Below are 21,476 nucleotides of genomic sequence, written 5' to 3' on the forward strand. Positions count from 1 at the left end.
GTTTGAAGCTTCGTATAACTATACAAGTGGTTGCAATATGCTGCATTGCTATGTATGCTTTTTGGATCTGTTTAATCGTTTACTTTATCGTTAATCTCAAAATGCTTTGTATTTGAACAGTAAATTACGTTGTCACTTGCTCGAAGTGTTTGCACTTTATTTCGGTTATTGTTTTATGCCTTTATTCCTATTCGGTTTTCATATGCTCTCTCTTTTGTATTTATATAAAAAAATATCCTTTTATACAGTTGTGTTTCCGGTTATTGTTGCTGTTGCATATGCAATGCATGTTAATGTTTAGCGGTTCTCTTCGATTGTTGACCCGTGCTATCTGTGATCCTGTGGCTTTTGCTGCTGTATATGTGGCTCTTAACGCTATTTGTGGTTATCAGTTATCATTATCGGTATTGATTGGTAAGCTGGATATAGGTGTACTGTTGGTTATTGCAGTTGCAAGCAATGACGATGGTTGGAAGTTGGGCATGCCAAGATGCAAGTTCGTATTGCGGCTTTCTGTCTAGTGTTTGGTGTGACTCGCGTCGAAGGTTTTCCTTTGAACATTCAAGTTTAAAAGCTTAAGATTACATGACCTCGATTCGGGTTTCCCTCTATGCCTATCGGTAAAATAAAATACAAGACTAGAAGTACAAATTTCGCTTGTAGAGCTTCTTACTTCCTTAAAATGTGCACAATTCAATAAGAATCTCCCCTGAGGTCTCAGGGGAAACACATTTATCATTTAATGTAGTGAACAAAAGCGCCGTGATGGCAACAAAAAGGCAAATCAAAAGGATTATAAATTGCACACATATATAGTAAATCGGTTGCAGGCATATTAACTTATTCTTAGAACAGCTTTCGACCGCCTACGATCGTCTCGTTTGCTTTTTTGTTTATGCAGCGACTACAGATCACAGATCCCCAAAAATAAACGAAAGCGACGTTCAAGCGGCGTTATCTTCCCTTAACATATGCGCATACTAAACTCGAATTTAAATCTGTCATTCTGCTGATTTGTACATTTCGATTGCTATACTTTGCTTGACTGTTTGTGCGAAAATCTCAACTGAAAGAACTAAAGCTAAAGAACTGAAAGTGTCGTGAACAAAATCGTACTAATACTTGCATCCAGTAAGTATAACTCGTGTTTATTGAGGGTTATTGTAATTGGAGTTGGGTGACGCTCAGCAGGACCCCCAGTAAGCTCCCAGCGAATTTCAAAGGCAGCTCGACTGCTCCCGGCCACAGGCAGTCCGATCCGTATACGGATCCCCGCCCACCGCCGCCAGCAGTCCAGCCGCCCCTTATGGCTTGAAATTCGTCTGGGAGTTTACCAGAAGTCCTTGTACGATCCTCAGGAGCCGTGCAGCGCGTTGCTCTGCGCACTGTTGCCGCCGCCACCACCGCCGCCACCTCCGGCGGATCCGTTCACAATTTGCGCCGACACCTCCGACTTGACCCGTCGGGCGATGTGGGAGCGTGTGTGCTTGCGCAAGTGATCCTTGCGATAGAAACCTGCGGATTAGAACAGTAATCGGTTAACAAGGAGCTAACAGGGATTTAATCACGGGCTACTAACCTTTTCCACACTCAATGCACACGTGCTTCTTCTCGCCGGAATGGATGACAATGTGCAGAGTAAGCTGCTCCTTGCGCTTGAAGGACTTCATGCAGATCTGTTGAGATAAATTCGTAGTTTATAACAAATTCAACTGAAAATCGCCCTATTTATTTGCTAACTCCAGTTTTAATAACTTGTTTTTTATGATTGGGTAAGGTACACCCATCGGTAATATTAAGCTTAACTCAATTATAGTTTTAATTGTTCTACAAAAACAAATATTTTTAAAGACATTTTTTAAAACCATTCTTTTAACAAGTTTTGCAAGTTTATCATGGTTTATCTGTTTTGACGACACTTTCATCATTAATCGTAAAATGTGTAAGTACAAATACAAAGAAAAATGGTTTAAACAGATAGAGATGCCAATTGATTTACCATGAAATCAATATCAAATTGGTGTTAATTAATGAAAATATTGATAACAAAATCTCGATCTAATTGAGATAATTTTATAAACAATTAAATTCGTGGAGATCTCTAGTCTGCTTGCTGCTGCACTCACATTGCAAACGTGCGGCCTGTCCGGTATGTGGGATAGCTTGTGCCTGGTCAGGTGGTCCTTCCTCTTCAGCGCCGCATTGCAGATGTCGCAGACGAAGCGCCGCTCCACGGCGTGCGAGATGACGTGCTGCTCGATGAGGCTGCGGTCCGGATAGGCCATCTGGCACTCCGGGCAGCAGTAGAGCGTCGAGCCGTCCAGCGCCTTCGTCTCGCGGATCTCGCCGGGCTTGGGGCGTGGCTTCTTCTCCTTTGGTGGTTTCTTCTTTTTGGTCTTCTTGCCGGTGGCCGTGCCCGTGCCGCCGCTGGCGTTCGTGGTGCCCACGGATCCGGAACTGGACACAGCGCCTGCGCCACCATTGGTTACCGCCCCGTTGGCGTTTCCGTTCACCCCATTGCTGGCGCCGCCGTTCGTTAGCGCCGCTCCGTTGGCGTCCGTCATGTTGGTCATGTGACCGCCGTGGTCCATGCCCACCAGTCCGTTGTGGTGGCCGCCGTTCGCCCCATTGTTGCTGGGCGTCAGGGCCACGCCCCCCAGCGCCAGGCTGGCCAGATTGGTGCCATTCTTGAGGACATCCCCGGTGGACTCCTTCTTAATGGTCTCCGAGTACTTGAGGAAGTGCTGTATGGAGATGGGCAGTGTGGCGGAGAGCAGGTGCGACGAGTAGTCCACCGTGTTGGCCGTGTTGGCGAGCGTCTGCCAGGATTGGTTCACATTCTGCAGGATCTGCTGGTTGAGAACTATGGATAGGGAAAAGAATACATACAAATTGTAGTTCGAAAAATAATTGGACTTACGCAGAGATTTAAAAACAATTTCATAATGGCCTATAGCTCTAATTGATATACAACTAAGTATTTTAAGTGTAAGCTTAAAGTTTCATTTAAATGTTTTTAAATCTCAGGATTTATTTTTAAAGTATCTAATGGCCTGCTCATATTGGTACTTAAATATCGCCCTTAAAATTAAAATTTAAAGAATTTCTCTTAACAAGTTATTGTAAATCTCAGATAGAGCATATAATCTAACATAACAATACATTCATAATTGTTTTTGCATTTTGTTCTTGAATAGTAGATTTGAATATATGACTTAAAGACTTTAAATCAAAAGAAAATCTTAGCTATGTCTACTGTCTTTTGCATAATTCTTTTCTGCCTCGAGAGGGCAAGTGAAAAAAATTATCCGACACAATTTGGGGGCGTGTCAGCTGCCCTACATACATGTGTATATGTGTGTACGTCTGGTTAGTAACACCTTTTTAAAGGTCTGCTCCGGCAGATGGATAGTAGTTTTCACAACACAAAAAATGGGTTATAATTTGATTGTAAGATTATCATATTTCCTTCATATAATTTTGTATCTTTTATATTCTTATACGTTTTACAGACTATTTAATCACTATTAAAAAATCACTAACCAAGCATTTGCTTTTGAAGGCAAATTCATTTATTTCATTTAATTAAGTTAATGTTATGGAAATTGTTTTAATATAATTAATAATTACCGGAGCAGCCAAACCTAACAAATATACGTATAAAATATCTCGAAACTTTGTGACCGGAAAGGGCTGTCTATTCTCAAAAATCCCAGGATAGTAACCATTTACTGCCAAGGACACATTGCCCCCACCCACTCGTTTTAGCGGTGAAAACTTTTCTCCTTTGCAGCGTGCGTAATCAGGATGAGAAAAGCAACATCCACTTGTTTAAGGTGGCTCGGCGTAAAACTGGATGAAAAAGTATGCTATGGTGCCATTATAGCACCCGACCCACCCATACCAGCATGGGGGACAGCAGACAGGCCCAAAAACATTTATAAATAACGAAGCCGAAGGGAGACGCACGACGAGTGATGACTGCGTCCTTGAAATACACATATACCAACCAAACCGAGAGCGCTGTACATACAGCTCAGCTTCCCCGAGCTTCCCACTTTCTAGCCGCCCGCCCCAGCCACGGAACCACCCACCATCCACCACCCGCTACCCACTATTCGCCCACTCAGTCCCCTACTTGCGGGTCGGCGACTCACCTTCTTCCCGGTCACGTTCGATTTTTGGATGGATTTTACCCTTATGATCGGCCGCAGCGGCTGCATTTAGAAAATTCAGATCACCCTGCGGCTGTGAGTACGGTATGGATATATTCTGGCCATATTGCATGTTGTTGGCAGCCGAAACTGAAAAGAGAGAAACTTTTTAAATTAATCTAGGCTTAGATGTGGTGTGGGGGAAAGTGTGGACTTAGGGATAAAAGAGTTTTAGACATTTACACATCGTGAGCACAGCCTTTGGTATAAATTGTGTATATATATATTATATATAGTTTTTGACTTAGGATTAGCTTTTTCACTGCGAATTAATTCGCTTTCAACACAATTCGGCCGCCGCTCTCGCACAACGCACTCTGGCCGACTAACTACAAGCGACTGGGCCTGGCCTGGCCGGAGTTTCCCGATTTGGCGGCTCCGGCTCCTCGTTCCGGCCAATGTCTCCGGCCGGCTCCGAATCGAATCCCATGGCTCAGCTGGCGAGCCGAATAAAGATCGGGTGCCGGCACAAAAACAACACACGGCCGACAAAGTAACGACGCTATGGCACGACATATGTACCTACTATATATGTATATATACAACTGAATAGATATATATATATATACGTCTGTATCTAGGGCCAGTAACGCTGTGCTTGTGTGTACGTAGCAACATTTTCTGCATGTACAAATATTGGGGCGGACTTTGGTTGTGTGTGAACCCCAAATACCGATATAAGCAAGTTAACAGAAATTGGATTTAATGTCTGCTGAAGATTATCACTCATACGCAGGCTATTACACATACGCAGTGTTGGCGTAGTTTTTAACACTACTTATCAAAGTGTTTAATCTATTTATCGCTATCGAAACTAATTTATGCATTTACTGTATGACTATAAACATTAAATTTGTATCTAGTCTTTCTTATATAATAAATGACCGAAACGTAAAAAGGGTTTATTAATAAAAGAACGTATTTGTAAAAACCAAATAAAAGATTTTGTATCGATAAATTTGTATATTTTAAGATATTATTTAAAAAACGTTGTTTTTTTTAAAATAAAAAAACCCAAAATATTTCATATTTAAAGGACTTTTACAAAAGGAAATGAAAAGTAGTTCAAATCAATTATAAACAAATCAGTATGATTCAAATACCCATGTAATATATGTAGTCAATTAATTTTATTTAAAACCCATTGATAAAATTAAATAAATATTTTTTATTTATCATATGAATTTAAAAAAAATTAAATGGTTTGCGGTATGCAATAAGTGTTGTCCAGGCCGTTTGGCAATATCAAATTATTTGTGTTAAATAGTTATAATTTAGAACATAAAAGTTCCACCCTAAGGCCCATAAATATGTATCGGCACCGTAAAGTTAACCACGTTGTTCCTACTCGCCGAACGTGCGTGTGCCTACGAACTGTTGTTGTCTGCTGGCTGTCGTCGCCCCCCCAACCGCCCATCCCCGCCCCTTGCCCACACGCTGCCGTCTGCCAAGGCCAAATTTTCACACACACAAACTCACAAGCACACACAGAGGCACACACGTGTTTTCGGGACCCGACAACGCATACATAGGAAAAAGGAAATTAAAACTGAAACTGAAAATGCCGGCCGCGCACACGCCCGAATGTATGCCATAGGAAAAGCGTTCCCCACTTTTTCGGGCCTTTTCGGCGGGTGTGCACTTTTCCCCCAGATTTCCCGATCCCCCTTCCATACCCTTGAATTTTCCCTGCTTCTTGGTGTTTTCTTAGCCGGGTGCTCAGTTTTATAAATAACATTCTCGGGCTGTTGCCAATTGCCTGTTTTTTTCAGAATGCTCCTGCTTCCTTGAGAAAATACATGGCCCGATTTTCGAATGGAAGGATTCAGGAAGCTGTACTTTATATTTTTTTATATTATTCAAAAAAAAATAGAGTAAGAGTTTTTTTTCTTCGTTTCTTTTTGGTTGACGTGGTGAAATTTATGTGTCCCGGTGCGTGTGGTCTGTGTTAGTCTTAGTCGCTGTATAAATTACCATTCGACCTTGGCCACAACTTAACATATTTTCAAATGCTTTAATTTTTTCGCATAGGCCTTAACCTTTTTGTGGTAGAAAAGCTTCCTAAAATGGTACTTTAATAAATTCGTTGAAGCATGACTGATTTAAATTGAAAACATATGCTTATGTAAATGATTATGCGTAAATGTATAAACAAATTAAAGCCAACCAATAAAAAATTGAGCTTTTTTTTGGTTTTTGCTTATTAATGCAAATATTTTGTACACATAACGTCAATAAATATGACATAAAGCTGCAGATACGCTTGAGTCAGATTGTAGCAAAAGTAGGCTATATCTTTTGTGTCATCCCTTTTTCTATGTAAACTGACATGCCTTATAAAATATTACAACCAAGAAATGCTGGATTTTTAAAATTTTTTTTGAATTTTAAATATTTAAGAAAATTGATTAGAATGAAATTCATGATTTTAAAAATAGTCGCTGAGTTATGACTTAAAAGTCTTGGGAATTTGAGTGTACTTAAAATACAAATAAAATCGTTAATAAAAATTTATATTTTTGGAAATCATAATTAAATTAATAAAACTATACAAATTAAATTGGTTTTAGTGGATTTGTTAAAGCATCACCATCTGAAAACCCCCTTTTGCATCTCATGAATAATTGAAAATTAATCGGTAATCATAGAAAGGGTTCAAAGGCAGCCGGAAAAATCGGCCGAAATGGCCAAAAATACGGAGCCATGGCAACAACAAAGGCGGGTGGTGTGCGTGGATGGCAACCGGCATTCGTGGCATTTCACTTTTCACTTCACTTTCCCATGAACGGGATGACGACAACGACAGGGAAAACAACGTACGGCGTGGAGGAGACGAATATATCGCCGGAATCGGAGCCGGAGTAGCGAGTCAAAGTCGGTGAAGTCGGAAACACGGCCAAACGAGAGTGAGAGAGCGTAGAGAGTGGAGAGAGTTACGGAGAGAGTGGCGGAGAGTGAGAGAGCAAAGTGGGGTTCTGGGCGGATCGTTCGTTCAGCAAAGTGGAACAAAATGGAAAGGAATGCGCCTGGCAGCGATTTGAAAAACATGGCGTTTATCTGTTCCTGTCCATGTCTATGTGTGTCGCTCGGCTCTGTGTGCGTGTGAGAGGGAGAGGCAGTGAAAGCGGTGAGAGCGCCCGCGCAGGAGAGGGAGAGAGTGTCAGAGAGTGAGAGAGCGTGGCGTAGTTGGGAAAACTGCAACCCCTAACGGAGTTGGGCGAAACTTGACCCCAAGTATGAGAGTGAGTGGAAAAGAGAGTGGGGGTGGGAAGTTTAAAGGGTGAGAGAAGTTTTACATCTAAACAAATTTTCGTTTCATTTAGATTAATAAAATAAATCATTGAAATTTGACTTATCCTTATTTGACAAAATAAATCAAAGTAATAGTTATTTATGTTTATTGGATACATCAAATCTCTGTATTTGGTGGGTAATAAACAATTTAAAAAGCACTTTAAGCAAGGCAAATTTCAACCATTCGAACTAAGTAGACAACACAATTTTATATAATTGAGTGATCGATCAAAGTAAATAACATAAAACTATATATTAACGGTAGACATTTTCTTAATGGCAAAATGTTACAGAATGTTTGAGAAACGAATATAGGCACAAAAGTCTCATTTTTGTCAGTGTAGTTATACGAGAGAGAAATTAGGCAAAAGAGAGGGGTACAAAGCCAACGGCGCCATCGGCAGAGTTTAAGTCATCAGCGCCAGAAGGATGAAAAAGAAAAACTCGGAAGCTCAACGGCCGCTTTAAGCCTTAAAGTCAATGGGGGAAACAATGAAATAAATAATCAATGACGGCTAATATTTATTTATCTATACCCATTTAAATGAAAGGGCTTGCTTTTGGGGGTTGGGGTTTGTGTGCCCATCGTAATTGCTTTATCATGCGCACTTTTTTAGTGTTGCATACATCCAGGCAACGATTTGGGGGTGTAACCAGTTATTCACACCCATGAAGCACATACATCTATGTGTTGTGCACATAGGTACATAAGTACGTTCATATGTACATAAAAAATGCAAATGGTTTACGGCTGGGGTGTCTGCTGAACATTAGGGGGACGTTAATAAAGGGCAGAGGAGTGTGTCCTCGACAACAAGATACCCGGTGTCCGCTGAAACTCATAATATTACAGGCTGAAGGGTTAAAGGCATGCAATTAAATGTTAAATGTATATTAAATAATACAGCAAATTGGAGAAATGATACCTATAAAATACTAAAATTTCTTAATCGCATAATATTTATAAATTTGTATTACATATACACAATACAAAATAAAAATGCAAAAGCAGAACTAAAGGTGGTTTCCAGTAAAATGGGATTTAGTTATTTAAATGTTCATATACAGAAAAATAGTTTTTAGAAATCAATTTATTTTTATTTGTTTTCGATCAACTTTTAGAATTTATTTTTTAAATACATTAAACCAATGGGTAAACAACCTAGGAACATGAGCCTTTTAGATATGAAAATTCATCTTGAAAGCTTGTTTGCATAAATTTTTAAAATCTACGTTAAACCATAGCTTAAAATTATAAAAGTGTAGAACAAACGAACATTTGTAGTTAGTTGGTACTCATGGAACGTCTTTCATTTGGATATATTTTCAAATCATTTTTATTTCTGCTTGTTAATTATGTGCTGTTCCGGTTTTTCCAACATCTGAACTCCTTGTAACCATTTCCTCAATATTATCCAGGTATTGATCTGTTTACATTTTAAAACCCATACCCCGAGGGCAACATTGAGGGTCCAGCGATATCTACACCTACTGCTGCATATTTCCTGGTAACCCAATAATGATTTATACAAGCAAACCGACAGAGCAAATTATCGGGTAGGTATCGAAAGATAAACCTCGAGCAGGTCACAGAGTCGCAGGGCAGCGATAATGCAGCTAATAAGCGAGAAAACCAGGAGAATGCAGTAGCTCGAGTACGTGGGACATTTTACCTGGCTGGGATCAGCCGCACACAGTCCACCGAATACCCAGACCCATAGATTACATCCAATCGTATGTATGTGTTGGGAGAGATAAAACACACACACTGGCCAACGCATTTTCCTGTTATAGCAGGTAAAAAATATAAAACGCTAAACTGGAAATATAATGCGTAGCTCCAAAGCTGGGATCAATGAACCTAGCCAATGGAGAGGAGTTTGGGTCTGGGCTTGGTTCTCCACTTTCCAATAAATGCAAGTGGAAAATATCTGTGCAGTTGCCAGGGCAAAAATAAATTATGAAATGCAATTCAAAGGTTTGGGGGTTGCCCTGGGAATCTAATTATGCAAGCAAATGCAACTAATTAGAATTGATAAGAAGAAGGAGCCTGCGGTTAGGGGTAAGTATAGGGGTTATGTATTATATATATCGGGGGTGGGACCGGTCACACCCTGCCACTAAAAAAAAGTTGCAACTTGGCAGGAAGTCAGTGCAATTAAAAAGGCAAAGGCAGGCTCTTGGGGGTTGGGGGTTGTAAACTCACACACACACTCACTCAGCGCACACTCACACACATATATGTATTTAATTGTATTTCTATGTATGTGCTTAAGTAGCTGAAGAGAGCAGCGAAACCCACCCCTACAAAAAAAACAAAGTGAAATGCAGCAAATTCAAAAGTTATTTGAGTTCATTGCATTTTCAAGCCACGCAAAACAACAACAGCCATGGCTCACTTGCACACACACACAATTGCACCCACTTGGGGGTGGGTGGTAATGACTCAAAACATAGAGCGGAATATACTCGTATAAAAAAGAGCGCAAAACAAAAACAACTACGAAAAAATCGTTAAATTCAGCTTTGATGACAGGGTATACTCGTACTCGTACTAAGTCGCTCCACCCCGCCAACCACCAACCCCCAAAAAATTGTAGTGCGGTTTACAAATTGCCTGAAGAAGACGTCTTCGCTGGCCAGAAAGCGAGAATATCATGGATGGGGGTGGAAAACCCGCTTACGCTCACACATGTCTTTATGCGAATGCCAGTAAGTAGATCCAGATGGAAGCCACCTTTCGCTAGCAATTCATGGAAAGTATTGTCAAGTTTCAAGTGGTCGGTTATATGAGAAAATCGAAAATTTCGTTTTTATCCCAAATATTAAACACTAAAATATATGATTATTAATAGGAGCCAGAAAAAAAGCTGTTAGCTTTTAAGAATTCTAAATATACTAGATTTTTATTTGTAATAACAAAAATGACAAATAGAAAAATGCATTGTTTGTTACATTTAAGAGGCGATACTACACTGCTGATTAAATGCTTGTGTATAATTAACAGCTTTGGGTTACTTCTAGTATGTGCATGGTTATTTTTGCTTACTCTTCAAGTAAACATAATCGATTTTTTGGTTTTCGAACGAAGTTTTATTGATTTCCTGCTTTAATTAATGTCATAAACATTGGTTAGGTGTTTGGCAGATGCTCTATATAAAGCAATTGGACAATCAAACATGGGTATATCAACAAACCCCTTGCTGATCTCATAAAAATGTTTTAAGTTGTTTAGGAAGAAATATAACTGTTTTTTTTTTTACAAAGATTATCTTGAGGATGTACCTGTATTTACTCTATAAGACGAATTATTATTTAGCTAGGTGTTTTTTCAGTAATACTTTAGCTCCATCTATTTTATTTACAAATAGGAGAGGCAGATGAAGAAGTAAAAAACTATAGGGTTTGTTTACGTTTATAAATCTTCGCCAGAATATTTACTTTTCAAGCTAAAATTAAGTGTTTAGAAAACAAAGGTTGACAAGGCCAGTAATATAACCATCAAAATAGTGCGTTTTTCCCCAAAACAAGAATCCTGTGTAGGGCATTAGGCGGGGCACAGCCCGACCCCCTCAGCCGCTGCCTCTGCCACCGCCTCTGCCTCTGTCGCTGCTTGAGTGAGAGTGTATACCCCCTGACGCTATGACGCCGGCGTCGCTGCCCGCAGCGGGCGAAAATAAATCGATAAAAATAAAATAAATTTTTAGTGATTATGTTATACAGACACATGTGCATGCATGTGCATGTTTGTGCATGTGGTCGAGATGGTGTGGTGCTGTATGTAGTCTATGGTGTATTGTCTATGGCAGATGCACTTACCGTTGGGCACATTCTGATTAAAGTGATTGCCATTGGTCTGATAGCGCTGCACATGGTTATCGGTGCCGGCCGCTGCCGCTGCGGCTGCTGCATTCGCCGCGGCCGAGGGGGGCGTGCCGAAGGCGCCGGGCGTCTGGGCGTCGAATTTAGCGGCAAACTGGTGGATGCCGGAGAAGGGGCCGCCGAACGCGGAGAAGTTCATCATGTCAGGATCGGGATCGGGGGGTTGCGGCTGTTACTGGAGGGCCTCGAGGGGCCCTTTTTTGTTTGGAAAGATAATCCTCAAAGTCGGTTTTAGCACTATACTCGATCGTTTTTTTGTATTTCTGCACACCGCGAAACGATGACGAAGAGTGGGTGGTGGTGATGGTACTGGTGGTGTGCTTTCTGTTGTTGTTTTCCTGTTCTTCGCCGCCGCTGGTGGGGGTTGGTTTTCTTTTCTTTGCCTCCTTTTTCCCTTGCCACTCTCACACACTAGCACTCGCCATAAACACACACACACACTGGCGCGCGTACGAGCGCACAGTTTTATGCTGTGCTTTGCTTTTTCGGGGGTAGAAAAGCAGAAAAGCGGGCCCAAACACAACACACTCACTCACACTCGCACACGCGGAGAACCACTTTCGGTTTCGATTCTCGATTCTCGCCGCTGGATTCTGATGATTCTCGAACTAAACTCGCAACACAAACACGCACACACACCCCGGCGGAACGGAGCGGAATCGCACTAAAGTCTCGCTTACGATTTCGCTTACGACCGGCTCGTCGAGGCTCCGACATCAAACTAAAAGTAACATTACAACGAGGCGAAAGAAAGCGGAAACACTGGGCCAGGCAAAGCGACGCGGACGCGGACAGCGGCAGCGCTGCGACGCAAATGACAGTGACAGTGCCCAGGGGCAGTGCAGGGTATATCGGTTGGGAGGCCACGACACCCCCTCTCTTCACTTTTTTTAAGGTTTATAGTTTATAGTTTGTCCGGGGGTTAACACTATTCTCACTTTTTACTGTCTCTCCTGTTTAGTTTAACCTGTAGTAAGTAAGTTGTTTATCATATCAGATCAGATAACATCTTAAATTTGTATACATATATCTCAATAAAAAATCTTTTACATTATGAAATAAAAGGTAAAAAGTTGAGTGCAAGTAGTTAACAAAGCTCTTCCAAGTAAAACATCTAAAATGTTGGTAAGAAACGTTTTAAAAATAAATTTAAAATAAAAAAATAATGAAAGATGTAATTTCAATTTATAAATAGTACTCTTTTTTATGTCTACATATGTATCTAAAGGATGTGCGATCTTAGTGAGTCTATTTTTTCTTTTTTTAAGCTTTTTACCATTAATATTGTAATTCATTTACATTAATTGGTTTCAGATAATAAGATTATTCGACAGATCGAATTAAGAGTGATAGCCTGATACCCTTCATTTACTGGGTAGCAACTGGTCGCATACCATCCAACTGCACGACTGCAGCATTCTTACATGTTTGTATTAGTTCGCTGTGTGTTTGTACGATTGTCTGTATGTGCGCCTGTGTGCCGCTTTGAGGGTGGAAGTTTTTCTACTTCTCTGGAAAATGCGCGTTTATTTGTACGTTGTACGTTCCTTACATTTCGCTGCACCGAGCGCCGGGCATATGACACTGGCCCCAGGCCCCTGCTGCCTGCTCCCTAGATTGGCTTGGTCACTTGGCCAGATTGCTGGGCAGAACGTTTATGCGCGATCCGTGCAGGCGAAGTGCAATTTATGCTGGAACTGAGGCCGAGCCTCACAGCCAGACACGCAGCGAGACACGAAATTCGCTGTAAGTTATCAGGATGAAAACCGGTTGGGAGCAAAGCATAAAAACTGGTTTCCAGCGAGAGATGAGCTACTTTTTGTGACCGCCGTCGAGGCAACAACAAATAAAATGACAACGCCAAGCAGGATGACTTTTCGAATATGTGGATTTGGTATTAATCACAAACCAAAAAGGCCATAAAGATTGCACTTTTTTAATGGTAAGAAATCAAATCAATGTAAAATGTTAATTCTAGATCATTTTTGGGCGTCCTGTACTATTTAATTATGGTAAAATTCAGGAGCGATCATACATTTTTATAAGTAAAATAAATTACCCTACAAAATTTGTGTTGTGTTTTCACTCACAAATTATTTCCAGAGATTTCAAAAAAATTGGAGAACTTGAGATAACATATTTACAATTGATACATATAATTGAAAACTATTATAAGTTCAATATTGATTTTGTAAAATGCTAAGAATAGTCCCAATATGCCCCATTAATTTGCAAGTAGTGTATGGACGGATCGGTGCTGACTGTCCACAAGAAAACGCACACACAATGCGCCTTGTATTTTTATTTGGTTTTCCAACTTTTTGGGGTTGTGTGGTATTGCTGTGCACTTATACGTTTACATGTGAATGTCCGTATGTGCTGGCGTATGTACGGTGTGTTTTCAAGTATCTATGTTTGGTTATATGCTTGTGTGCATGTATCTGGATCTGTTTGCCCACGGAGAAGGTAAGGAGAGGGAGAGACGGAGAGAGCGAGAGCGTTCTCGGGCACATTGCTCTCGTTGCATTCAATTCTGCTGTATGTTGTATTAATGAAAGTGAGTCCAGCAAAAGAAAGCAGGCCGTGGCTCAGCTGCATTACGACAAGTTCTGTTTCTGATTCTGATTCTGCCTCTGCTTCTGTTCTCCCCCCTTTGGTTTGCAAGTGTTTTCATGTTTTCCAGACCCATAGCAAAGGGTTCGAGATCGGTAAAAGAACGCCCCCTAAGATTTTCGACCCATTTTCGAAACATTGATCTTAAACTTGATGTTCTCCAACCGATTTTGGGGAATGATAATTATAACACACGCACACATGCATAGATAAAGATTATATATCAATAATGTTAATAAAATAAACTATAAAATAAACTAATTATAATGTATCAGTTTAATTTTTTTAATTTTTTACTGGAAGACTCAAATACTCTATAATTGAAAAATTCAGTTTTATTGATAGAATTTTTCTTGAAAATTAAAATTTTTATTCGAAATTGGACACCTCAAAACAATGCTTTTCATTCGCTACACTTCTACTTCAACTTAAATTATCTAAATTGAGCAAATTTAAGAAGAATCTGAAACATCATGTGCAGGGCACTTGCAAGTCGTTTCAACTGCAATTTAATTTTTATGTGTTAATGCACACATACACGAGCACTTGCATAAATGCCAGTGTGTGCATGTCTGTATGTCTTTCTCATTCTTGTTTTTTCCTGTTGCAGTCTTGTCTTCTACTCGTTTTATTAAGAGGGTTGGAGTTTTTTTACGTTCTCTCACATTCTCCTTGATTCGTCTCTCACTCTCTCGCTCGCTCTCTCTCTCTTTCTCGCCCTCTCTTTCTGCCGCGCTTGAACCTTTGAATGCAATGCTTTGTTTAGCTTGATTTTCGAGCAATTGCAACTGTTACATGTGTTTATCTAGAATTTATATGCACATTTTCCAATTATGAATTATGGCTCAAGCCCAGTGTCGGGGGAATATGCAAAATATCGGATAATGTTCCAAAAACTCGATCACCGGCATATCAAGTATTTAGATACATTGCCACACATACATACATATGAACCGAAAGTACCTGCAGATACATTGTATGTACATATGTACGTATCTATGTACATACATTTGTTAATGTTATGATGTCTGTATGTTTGTGCGTAACTCGTTTCCCCATTCAGCATCCTCCAAAGACCCCATTCCCATCTCACTCGCTCACATCCATCATAAGCATGCAAATCCCCTACTCCTTCAAATCTTCATCTAATACCCTTCTTAAGGCCACAAAAACTCTTTCCTATGTGGCCAAGATAAACCCTATTGCCACTCGCAATAATTGAAAATGTCAAGGACCATCTCTCAATGAGCTTAGGATAAAATAAAAATTCGTTTCTTAATGGCGTTTATTCATTTTATTAATTATCATGAGCTTTTAGTGGGCTGAAAGGCTTACGGCAAAATGTTGGGCGTTGGAAGGGGAATTTAATCTATGATAATTCAAAAGGATAGGCACAGCTTTGCAAAAAAATATTAAGTCCACCTTTCCTATTACACATTTATAAATGTTTATATATGTTCTGTTTATTTTATAAATAGCCATTGTTTTTTGTATACCAATATATTTATGATCCTTGGATCAGTAGAGCACCCCCAACACATAACATTACGGATTACATGTTCCATATTCATATAAGTTAGATTAGGTATGTATAATATTTTGTCCTTATTTTTCTGTGCAATATTTGTACACAATGTAGTTATAAAAGGTAAGAAATAATGACTGTAGAAAACAAGTAGAAACTAAATAACCTAAAAATAATCCATACCAAAGCGATTTTAAGGTTAATATCACAAAAATTATTCAAATGAGTTGTTACTAAGCGCAATCGAATGAATGAGTCAAGCGGAGGCAGGCATTGCAAAATCATAATACATAATACCGACTATATAAATATCAATACTTTCTGTTCTTTAGCTATTTTGAGTAATCAGGATAGAATATTTAACGTTTGAGTTATATGGAAATATAATTTTCTATTTGTAAATGGAGTATATATTGCTATAGCCACGTTAACCTAGCGCAGCCGATAGCAGAGGCTCCCAGGCCCTGTTAGTATCCATATAGAGTTGGTTACACTGCTCGGTCAGAGAGTCGCCGTCATCTAGTATGGTTATTGGAAATAGATCGTTCTGGGAAAGAAATATCCTGCATTAATTCGGAGCGATGAATTCGAAATAAGCAACCTACATTTTTAGACTGCCAAAGTTGCTCTAGCAACCGCAGAAAACGTTGCATTTCCATGCTGCTGGCAAAGAAGATCACCAAATCGTCCAGACTTTCTAAGGGGGCTTCTTGGCAGGAGAACTCTAATATGCACCACCAAGTCTCACTCCGCGAAGTTATCTTAATGCCCGTCATGGCTTTTATGTCCGCACAGGTGAGTATCGCCAAACCGGAGTTCTTTCCGTAAACACTGGTCATTCGTTGCGACTTTTTAGGTGAGGTAGCATCTTCCTTAGAAGCAGCAGGCTCATTTGTGTGTTTGGTGGGGGTGGAGCTTAGCGAGGAATACGATTGCTGAGTGCCACGAGTGGGAGTACTAATGGTGGAGCCCATCTAAAAACATTTTAAAATTTACAAACGATATTTGAATTACATTCATTATTTTAAACCCACAATCATCACTTACCAAGCTGCTGGTTTCAAAAACACTGAGCATTTCATCCTCGATCACCATTTCCTTGTTCTCTGGAACAGTTGCACTGTTATCCGCCTGTTGGCTTATTTGCCGTAAGGGCGCCGAAAAGTCTTCCCGCAGGGTTATCAAATGGTTTTCTGTAACGATCAAAGTGCAACCAAGGGTCTTGTGCTTCTCGTCTTGAACTACAAGCTGAAAGCCAAAAAACAGTTTTTTAAAAGTTTAATTTTAATACTAATTGCATACTTACACTAGTGGCAGATTGCAGAAGGGCCTGCAGCCATTCGGAGGCCACATATTCGTCGGGCGCTGCCATTTGAAGGAGCTCACCCTTCAGCATTATCTCGAAGCAGTGAGGGCGCTCCGATTTCACAGTTCGCTGGGCGCCTTGGCACTCGGCAAGAGCCATGGCCCAGCTGGGAAGCCTCTGGGTGGAATCGTTAAACATATACAATACGCCAGCCCTAAAAAATGTATACGTATTAAATTAAATTAATTTTCTTTGAGTGCTGTAGACTACGAACTTTAGTAGAAAGAATCCTGGTTGCCAATATATCCTTGTGGCTGCTGATGTGCTTGTTGTCTGCTTGAGTCGTCGGTGCATGAGGAACCCCTTGATGGACGGTCCCAGTAGTTCGCTAGGCGATTCGACTCGCATTGCACCACCAGCTGGTACATTAACCACTGCATAGAAGAGCCAGTGCTCAGCTACGCCCACACAACTGTTAGCGCGGACGAAGGCCTGCAATGGGGCCAAATGTTCTAAAGTAAGTTGACCCACTGCGGGCAGAGTGGAGCCACTGCGTCGTGCACACAGCTCCAAATTGGCCACCAGAGATCCGGCTGGATATGGTCCACCTGCCAGCAGAACTTGCTGCATATCTCGCGTGCTGTTGCTGAGCAGAACCGTGTTGCCGAAGGGTCCCATCTGAAATAATTTATAAAATTACGATCGTCTTAATGAAAAACATTAGGTCTCCCTTACCAGTATGACATCCAAGTCCTTGTAGGCTAAGACAAACTTAGCGCACAGATTGTTTCGATCCATACTTGCTACATACAGGGATTTGTCAGTGAGTAGAACAAGCACAGGAGTCATAATGCCATCAACACTGTAGCCCGTGTACAGTTTAAAAACCTATATTTTGAGGGATTAATTAGTTGACAATTACTGGACCTTTTCAAGGTTTTTAATTATAATCTACCTTCATAAGCTGCTCATTTGATTGCTGTAAATTGAGCAAAGATTTCCCCTTGAAAACATCAATAGAGATCTCTCCTATACCAAGTTCAAAATTGGACATGCTGCCTGGCAAATCGTTGTCCAGACTGATTGCGAGTTCCCGGCGCGGTGAATTCGTGCCGCACATCTCAATTTCCATGGCAATCTCTGCATTTAGATCATCTATCAACTCGTAGTTTTTTGGCCGTGCACCCTTTACATAGAGATCAGATCCCGTGTGCCTTTGTTCGGTTCGCAATTTGTCGGCAAAGAAATTATTCTTGCGTATGGAGGTCTCCATGATTTTCTTCTGCGTAACATTGCGAAGGAATCTATTTATCAGCGAGGTTTTGGCCGCCGGAGCTGGCGGCTTCAGCAAATGAGCATAGTCCACATCTGTGTAGTCTACAATGACCAAATCACTGTCCATTGAGCGCTTGTCGTTAGTAGTATCCGTGGTGGTAATGGTTAATATATCGTCAAATTCCTCGCTAAGAATGGTGCTCTTTGAGTCGCGTCCACTACCGCCGCGTCCCGCTTGCAAATAGGTGCTGGGACTGTGGAGGCTCCGGCTCTGGTGAGGATGCTGTTGGTCGTAGTAGCGCGGCGGCTGCAAGGGCTGTCCGCGCCTCTTGAGCGGAGAGGGAAGGTGACGCGAATTACGATCTGCATTGCCCAGCTGTGGGTTCATTGCGATCTGATGGTTGCTGCTTGTGTTGGTATTGGAACTGGGTTCCGATATGGTGGATGAGGAGCAATTCCGGTGAAGCTTACCGGTGGATGGTGCCTGCTGTTGCGGCTTGGGTATTTTTGAACCTGTAATGGGAGCATATTTAAAATTTTTAGTTGTTGGCAAGAATTTTAAAAATAGGTACAGGTACATGACTTTTAGCTTTGTCTGATGTAATTAATAACTTGTCAATCAAATATTTTAAGTGAACTTAGAATACTTGGGTCTTGTTATGCAGTTGTTATAAGTGAACTTAATTAAATGTAAATGTTTTATTGATGTACAATTTAAAAATAAAGCTCAAAATTTTTGATAAAATATCCAAATTTTCTTACCAAAATAATTATCTGTGACTAGCGGCTCGGTTTTTTCTACTGGTGTTCCAGCACTTGTGCTCTCCTTGAAGCTACGAAAGAAATTACTAAACGTCTTGGCAATGGGAGCGTCCAAAAACGATTTCTTGATGTGACTGGCTGCCGGCTCTGCGATGGGAGTGTTCTGCTCCAGCAAACTAGCCACGCTAGTGTGCTGGATGCCGGAGGAGAGTTCCGATTGCGGCTCACCCGTCTCGTAGGATACTCCGGTGTGCTCGAAGACTGTGCTCTCACAATTAATGATAAACTTGCTGCGAAACTCGCCCTGTGCGCTGCCCATTGGGACTGTTTCCTTATCGAATTCCTCTTGGCGGTGCAACATCTGTGACTGTTTTGACTCCATCGGAGAGGCCTCCGTGGAGCTAGCACCATCGTCGTCGTTTTTATGGCGCAATTGCTCGTCTACGTTGTGGACGAATTTCTTAACTGGTTGTGCCTGCTTGCTGCCATCGAGACTCTTGCTGAGGAATGGCTTGGCTTTGAGCGGTGGTGACTCGGCCACTGGCCGCGCTTTGTGCTCAGGAGTTTGCTCCAGCTCCGGGAAACACTCAACGACTGCCTGCAGGTCCTCGGAGCCCTCGGGCACTCCACGTTCTGGCAGCGGCATGGTGAAGATGCTTTTCAGCGAGCCAAAGATCATCTTGCTACTGTTGTCCAGCAACTGGTGCTTGATGTCGTGCACGTTGAACTTCTTCACACGCCCATTGAGATCTTGTTCGAGGATGACGTTCGTTTGCCGTTTAGTTTTCTTCAAGCAGCTCGACTTGGGCTTCTTCTCCTTGTTCCAAACAGACTTAATCTTGGGACTGTCGGCATCTCCAATGTTGGGCTCTGAATAGTAACAGTTGTCACCTAATTTTTGGGATAAATAATGGTGTTATTTTGAATGTTTTTAAAATACAATACATTTGTATTGTTAAGTTGAAAGTTACGTATTCTGTATTCTAATTGACCAGTAACTGATTTACATATTTTAGTTACGGGTTACCACTGGCTTATCTTACCGATTAGGTTGTTGTTGGCGTTGCTCATGCCGATGCAATCGCAGGAGCTGCTCTTAGCCTGCTCGTACTGCTTGCGATTGGCATTGGAGTTCTTGTCCTGCTCGTCGGAGTCCAGGCTGGAGTTGGAGCTGCTGCAGACGCACTTGTAGAGCCGCGGTGGCTCCTCCGGTTTCTCGCCCTTGGGTCCGTACTCAAAGACTCCCGAGGTGTCATAGTGAAGACCTGGTGCCTCGTCCGTGTCATAGATGTTATCGTAGTCCAGCACATCCGAGCAGGCATTCCGGTAGACGTAGTGTCTCTTTCGCCTGGCGCCACCCCCGCCACCAGCCTCGTCACAATCGTCCTCCCGTCCAGCGGCACTGATTTCATTGGGTCCCTCTGGACGCTCACGATCCGGACACCAGGAATATCGTCCTGGAGCGCCGGCCACGCCCGCCGAGTTGGCGAAAGCCAGCTTTCTGCCGTTCTTGTAGGTAATGAAGCCATGCTCAATGTGAATGTTGTCGGTGCGAGTGTTCTTCAATATGTCCTCGTGGAAGGATACTCTCTTCTTGGGGGTTTTGGAGGCGGATGAGGCTTTGTGCACCTTGCGTCGGTACACAATCTTCTCGGTGGTGTCGAATGTGGAGCACTCGCTAATGGTCATCGACTCCTCCGACGGCGCAGTCACATTGGAGTTGGGATCCACTGACACAAGTGGCAGGGGTCGCACGTTCTCCTCGTAGGAGCAGATGGACTCCACCATTATATCGCTGTTCTCCGAGTCCAGGAGTTGGACTCCCGAATCGCTGGGAGTGGTGTCCTCCATGGTGCTGCTATTCAAGCTGGAACTCATTTTGTCATTGCCCAGATTGTTGTTGGGCTTGGGATACAGTGGGGATTCCATGGTCGGTTCAATTTTCGGACTTGTCCAGCGTTAACTTAGCAGTAGTTTACCCTGTTTATTTATCTATGAAAATTTCAAAATTTCGTTATTTGTGTATCTCGGCGTTCTGGCTATTAATCAATATCCACAAGTTGCACAATGCGCCGCAGCAAAATCGCGTCACTGCACAAAGGGAAAATGACCCGTGACCCACCGCCACCCCCTTGTAAAATCGCACCGGAATAAGTTTAAAATTCGTTGTTTTGGTCACTCACCTGCGATTGTATCGCAGGATTCCATGTTACTTTCGGTTGTGATAATTTCTTTTGCCGTTTTTGCCTCTTTCGTGATTTTTCTAAATAGATATTTCGCCACTTTTACATTTTAAAATCGCCAAAAAAAAGACAAAACGCTGGGCAAGTGAAACAATCAATATTTTGACCTTATAGAGTTGCCAACCTTGCGAACAGCTGATTGTGTACCAGTGCTGCCAGACCTGCAAGTGGTTGGCAACGCCGACCGTTACATCGGAGAAAGTTCCGGTTTTCAAATATTTGCATATATTTTTGGCGCATAATAGGTCATTTTAATAAATAATTTTAGAAATTTTTAAAATAAACAAGTAATTAAAAAAACTATAAAAAACTAAATTAACTAATAGTAGTTAAGATATACAAAGATTTAATAGGTAAAAATT

General features: G+C 41.5%; 2 protein-coding genes across 3 annotated transcripts; both read right to left on the reverse strand.

Moving 5' to 3' along the window:
* Nucleotides 1-307: 307 nt before the first annotated feature.
* Nucleotides 308-12,901, reverse strand: LOC108045476 (transcription factor che-1). 2 transcript variants are annotated; one of them, XM_017124808.2, is made up of 6 exons: nt 12,815-12,901; nt 11,328-12,357; nt 4,197-4,304; nt 2,127-2,863; nt 1,580-1,676; nt 308-1,515 (listed from the first exon to the last, which is right to left on the reverse strand). In XM_017124808.2, exons 2-6 carry the CDS (start codon nt 11,530-11,532, stop codon nt 1,355-1,357), a joined length of 1,308 nt encoding a protein of 435 aa, XP_016980297.1. In that variant the 5' UTR covers nt 11,533-12,357; nt 12,815-12,901; the 3' UTR covers nt 308-1,354. The 2 variants fall into 2 exon arrangements, with proteins under 2 accessions (XP_016980297.1, XP_016980296.1); XM_017124807.2 differs by having other exon boundaries at nt 4,158-4,304.
* A 2,985-nt stretch (nt 12,902-15,886) lies between these two features.
* Nucleotides 15,887-21,228, reverse strand: LOC108045475. Its single transcript, XM_017124806.2, has 10 exons — nt 21,055-21,228; nt 19,915-20,863; nt 18,872-19,762; nt 17,790-18,622; nt 17,570-17,722; nt 17,109-17,512; nt 16,835-17,048; nt 16,576-16,776; nt 16,134-16,502; nt 15,887-16,075 (listed from the first exon to the last, which is right to left on the reverse strand). Exons 2-10 carry the CDS (start codon nt 20,798-20,800, stop codon nt 15,956-15,958), a joined length of 4,071 nt encoding a protein of 1,356 aa, XP_016980295.1. The 5' UTR covers nt 20,801-20,863; nt 21,055-21,228; the 3' UTR covers nt 15,887-15,955.
* Nucleotides 21,229-21,476: the final 248 nt, after the last annotated feature.

Source organism: Drosophila rhopaloa, unplaced genomic scaffold (genome assembly GCF_018152115.1).
Source record: "Drosophila rhopaloa isolate 14029-0021.01 unplaced genomic scaffold, ASM1815211v1 contig_178, whole genome shotgun sequence".
In the NCBI taxonomy this organism is placed as follows: Eukaryota; Metazoa; Arthropoda; class Insecta; order Diptera; family Drosophilidae; genus Drosophila; species Drosophila rhopaloa.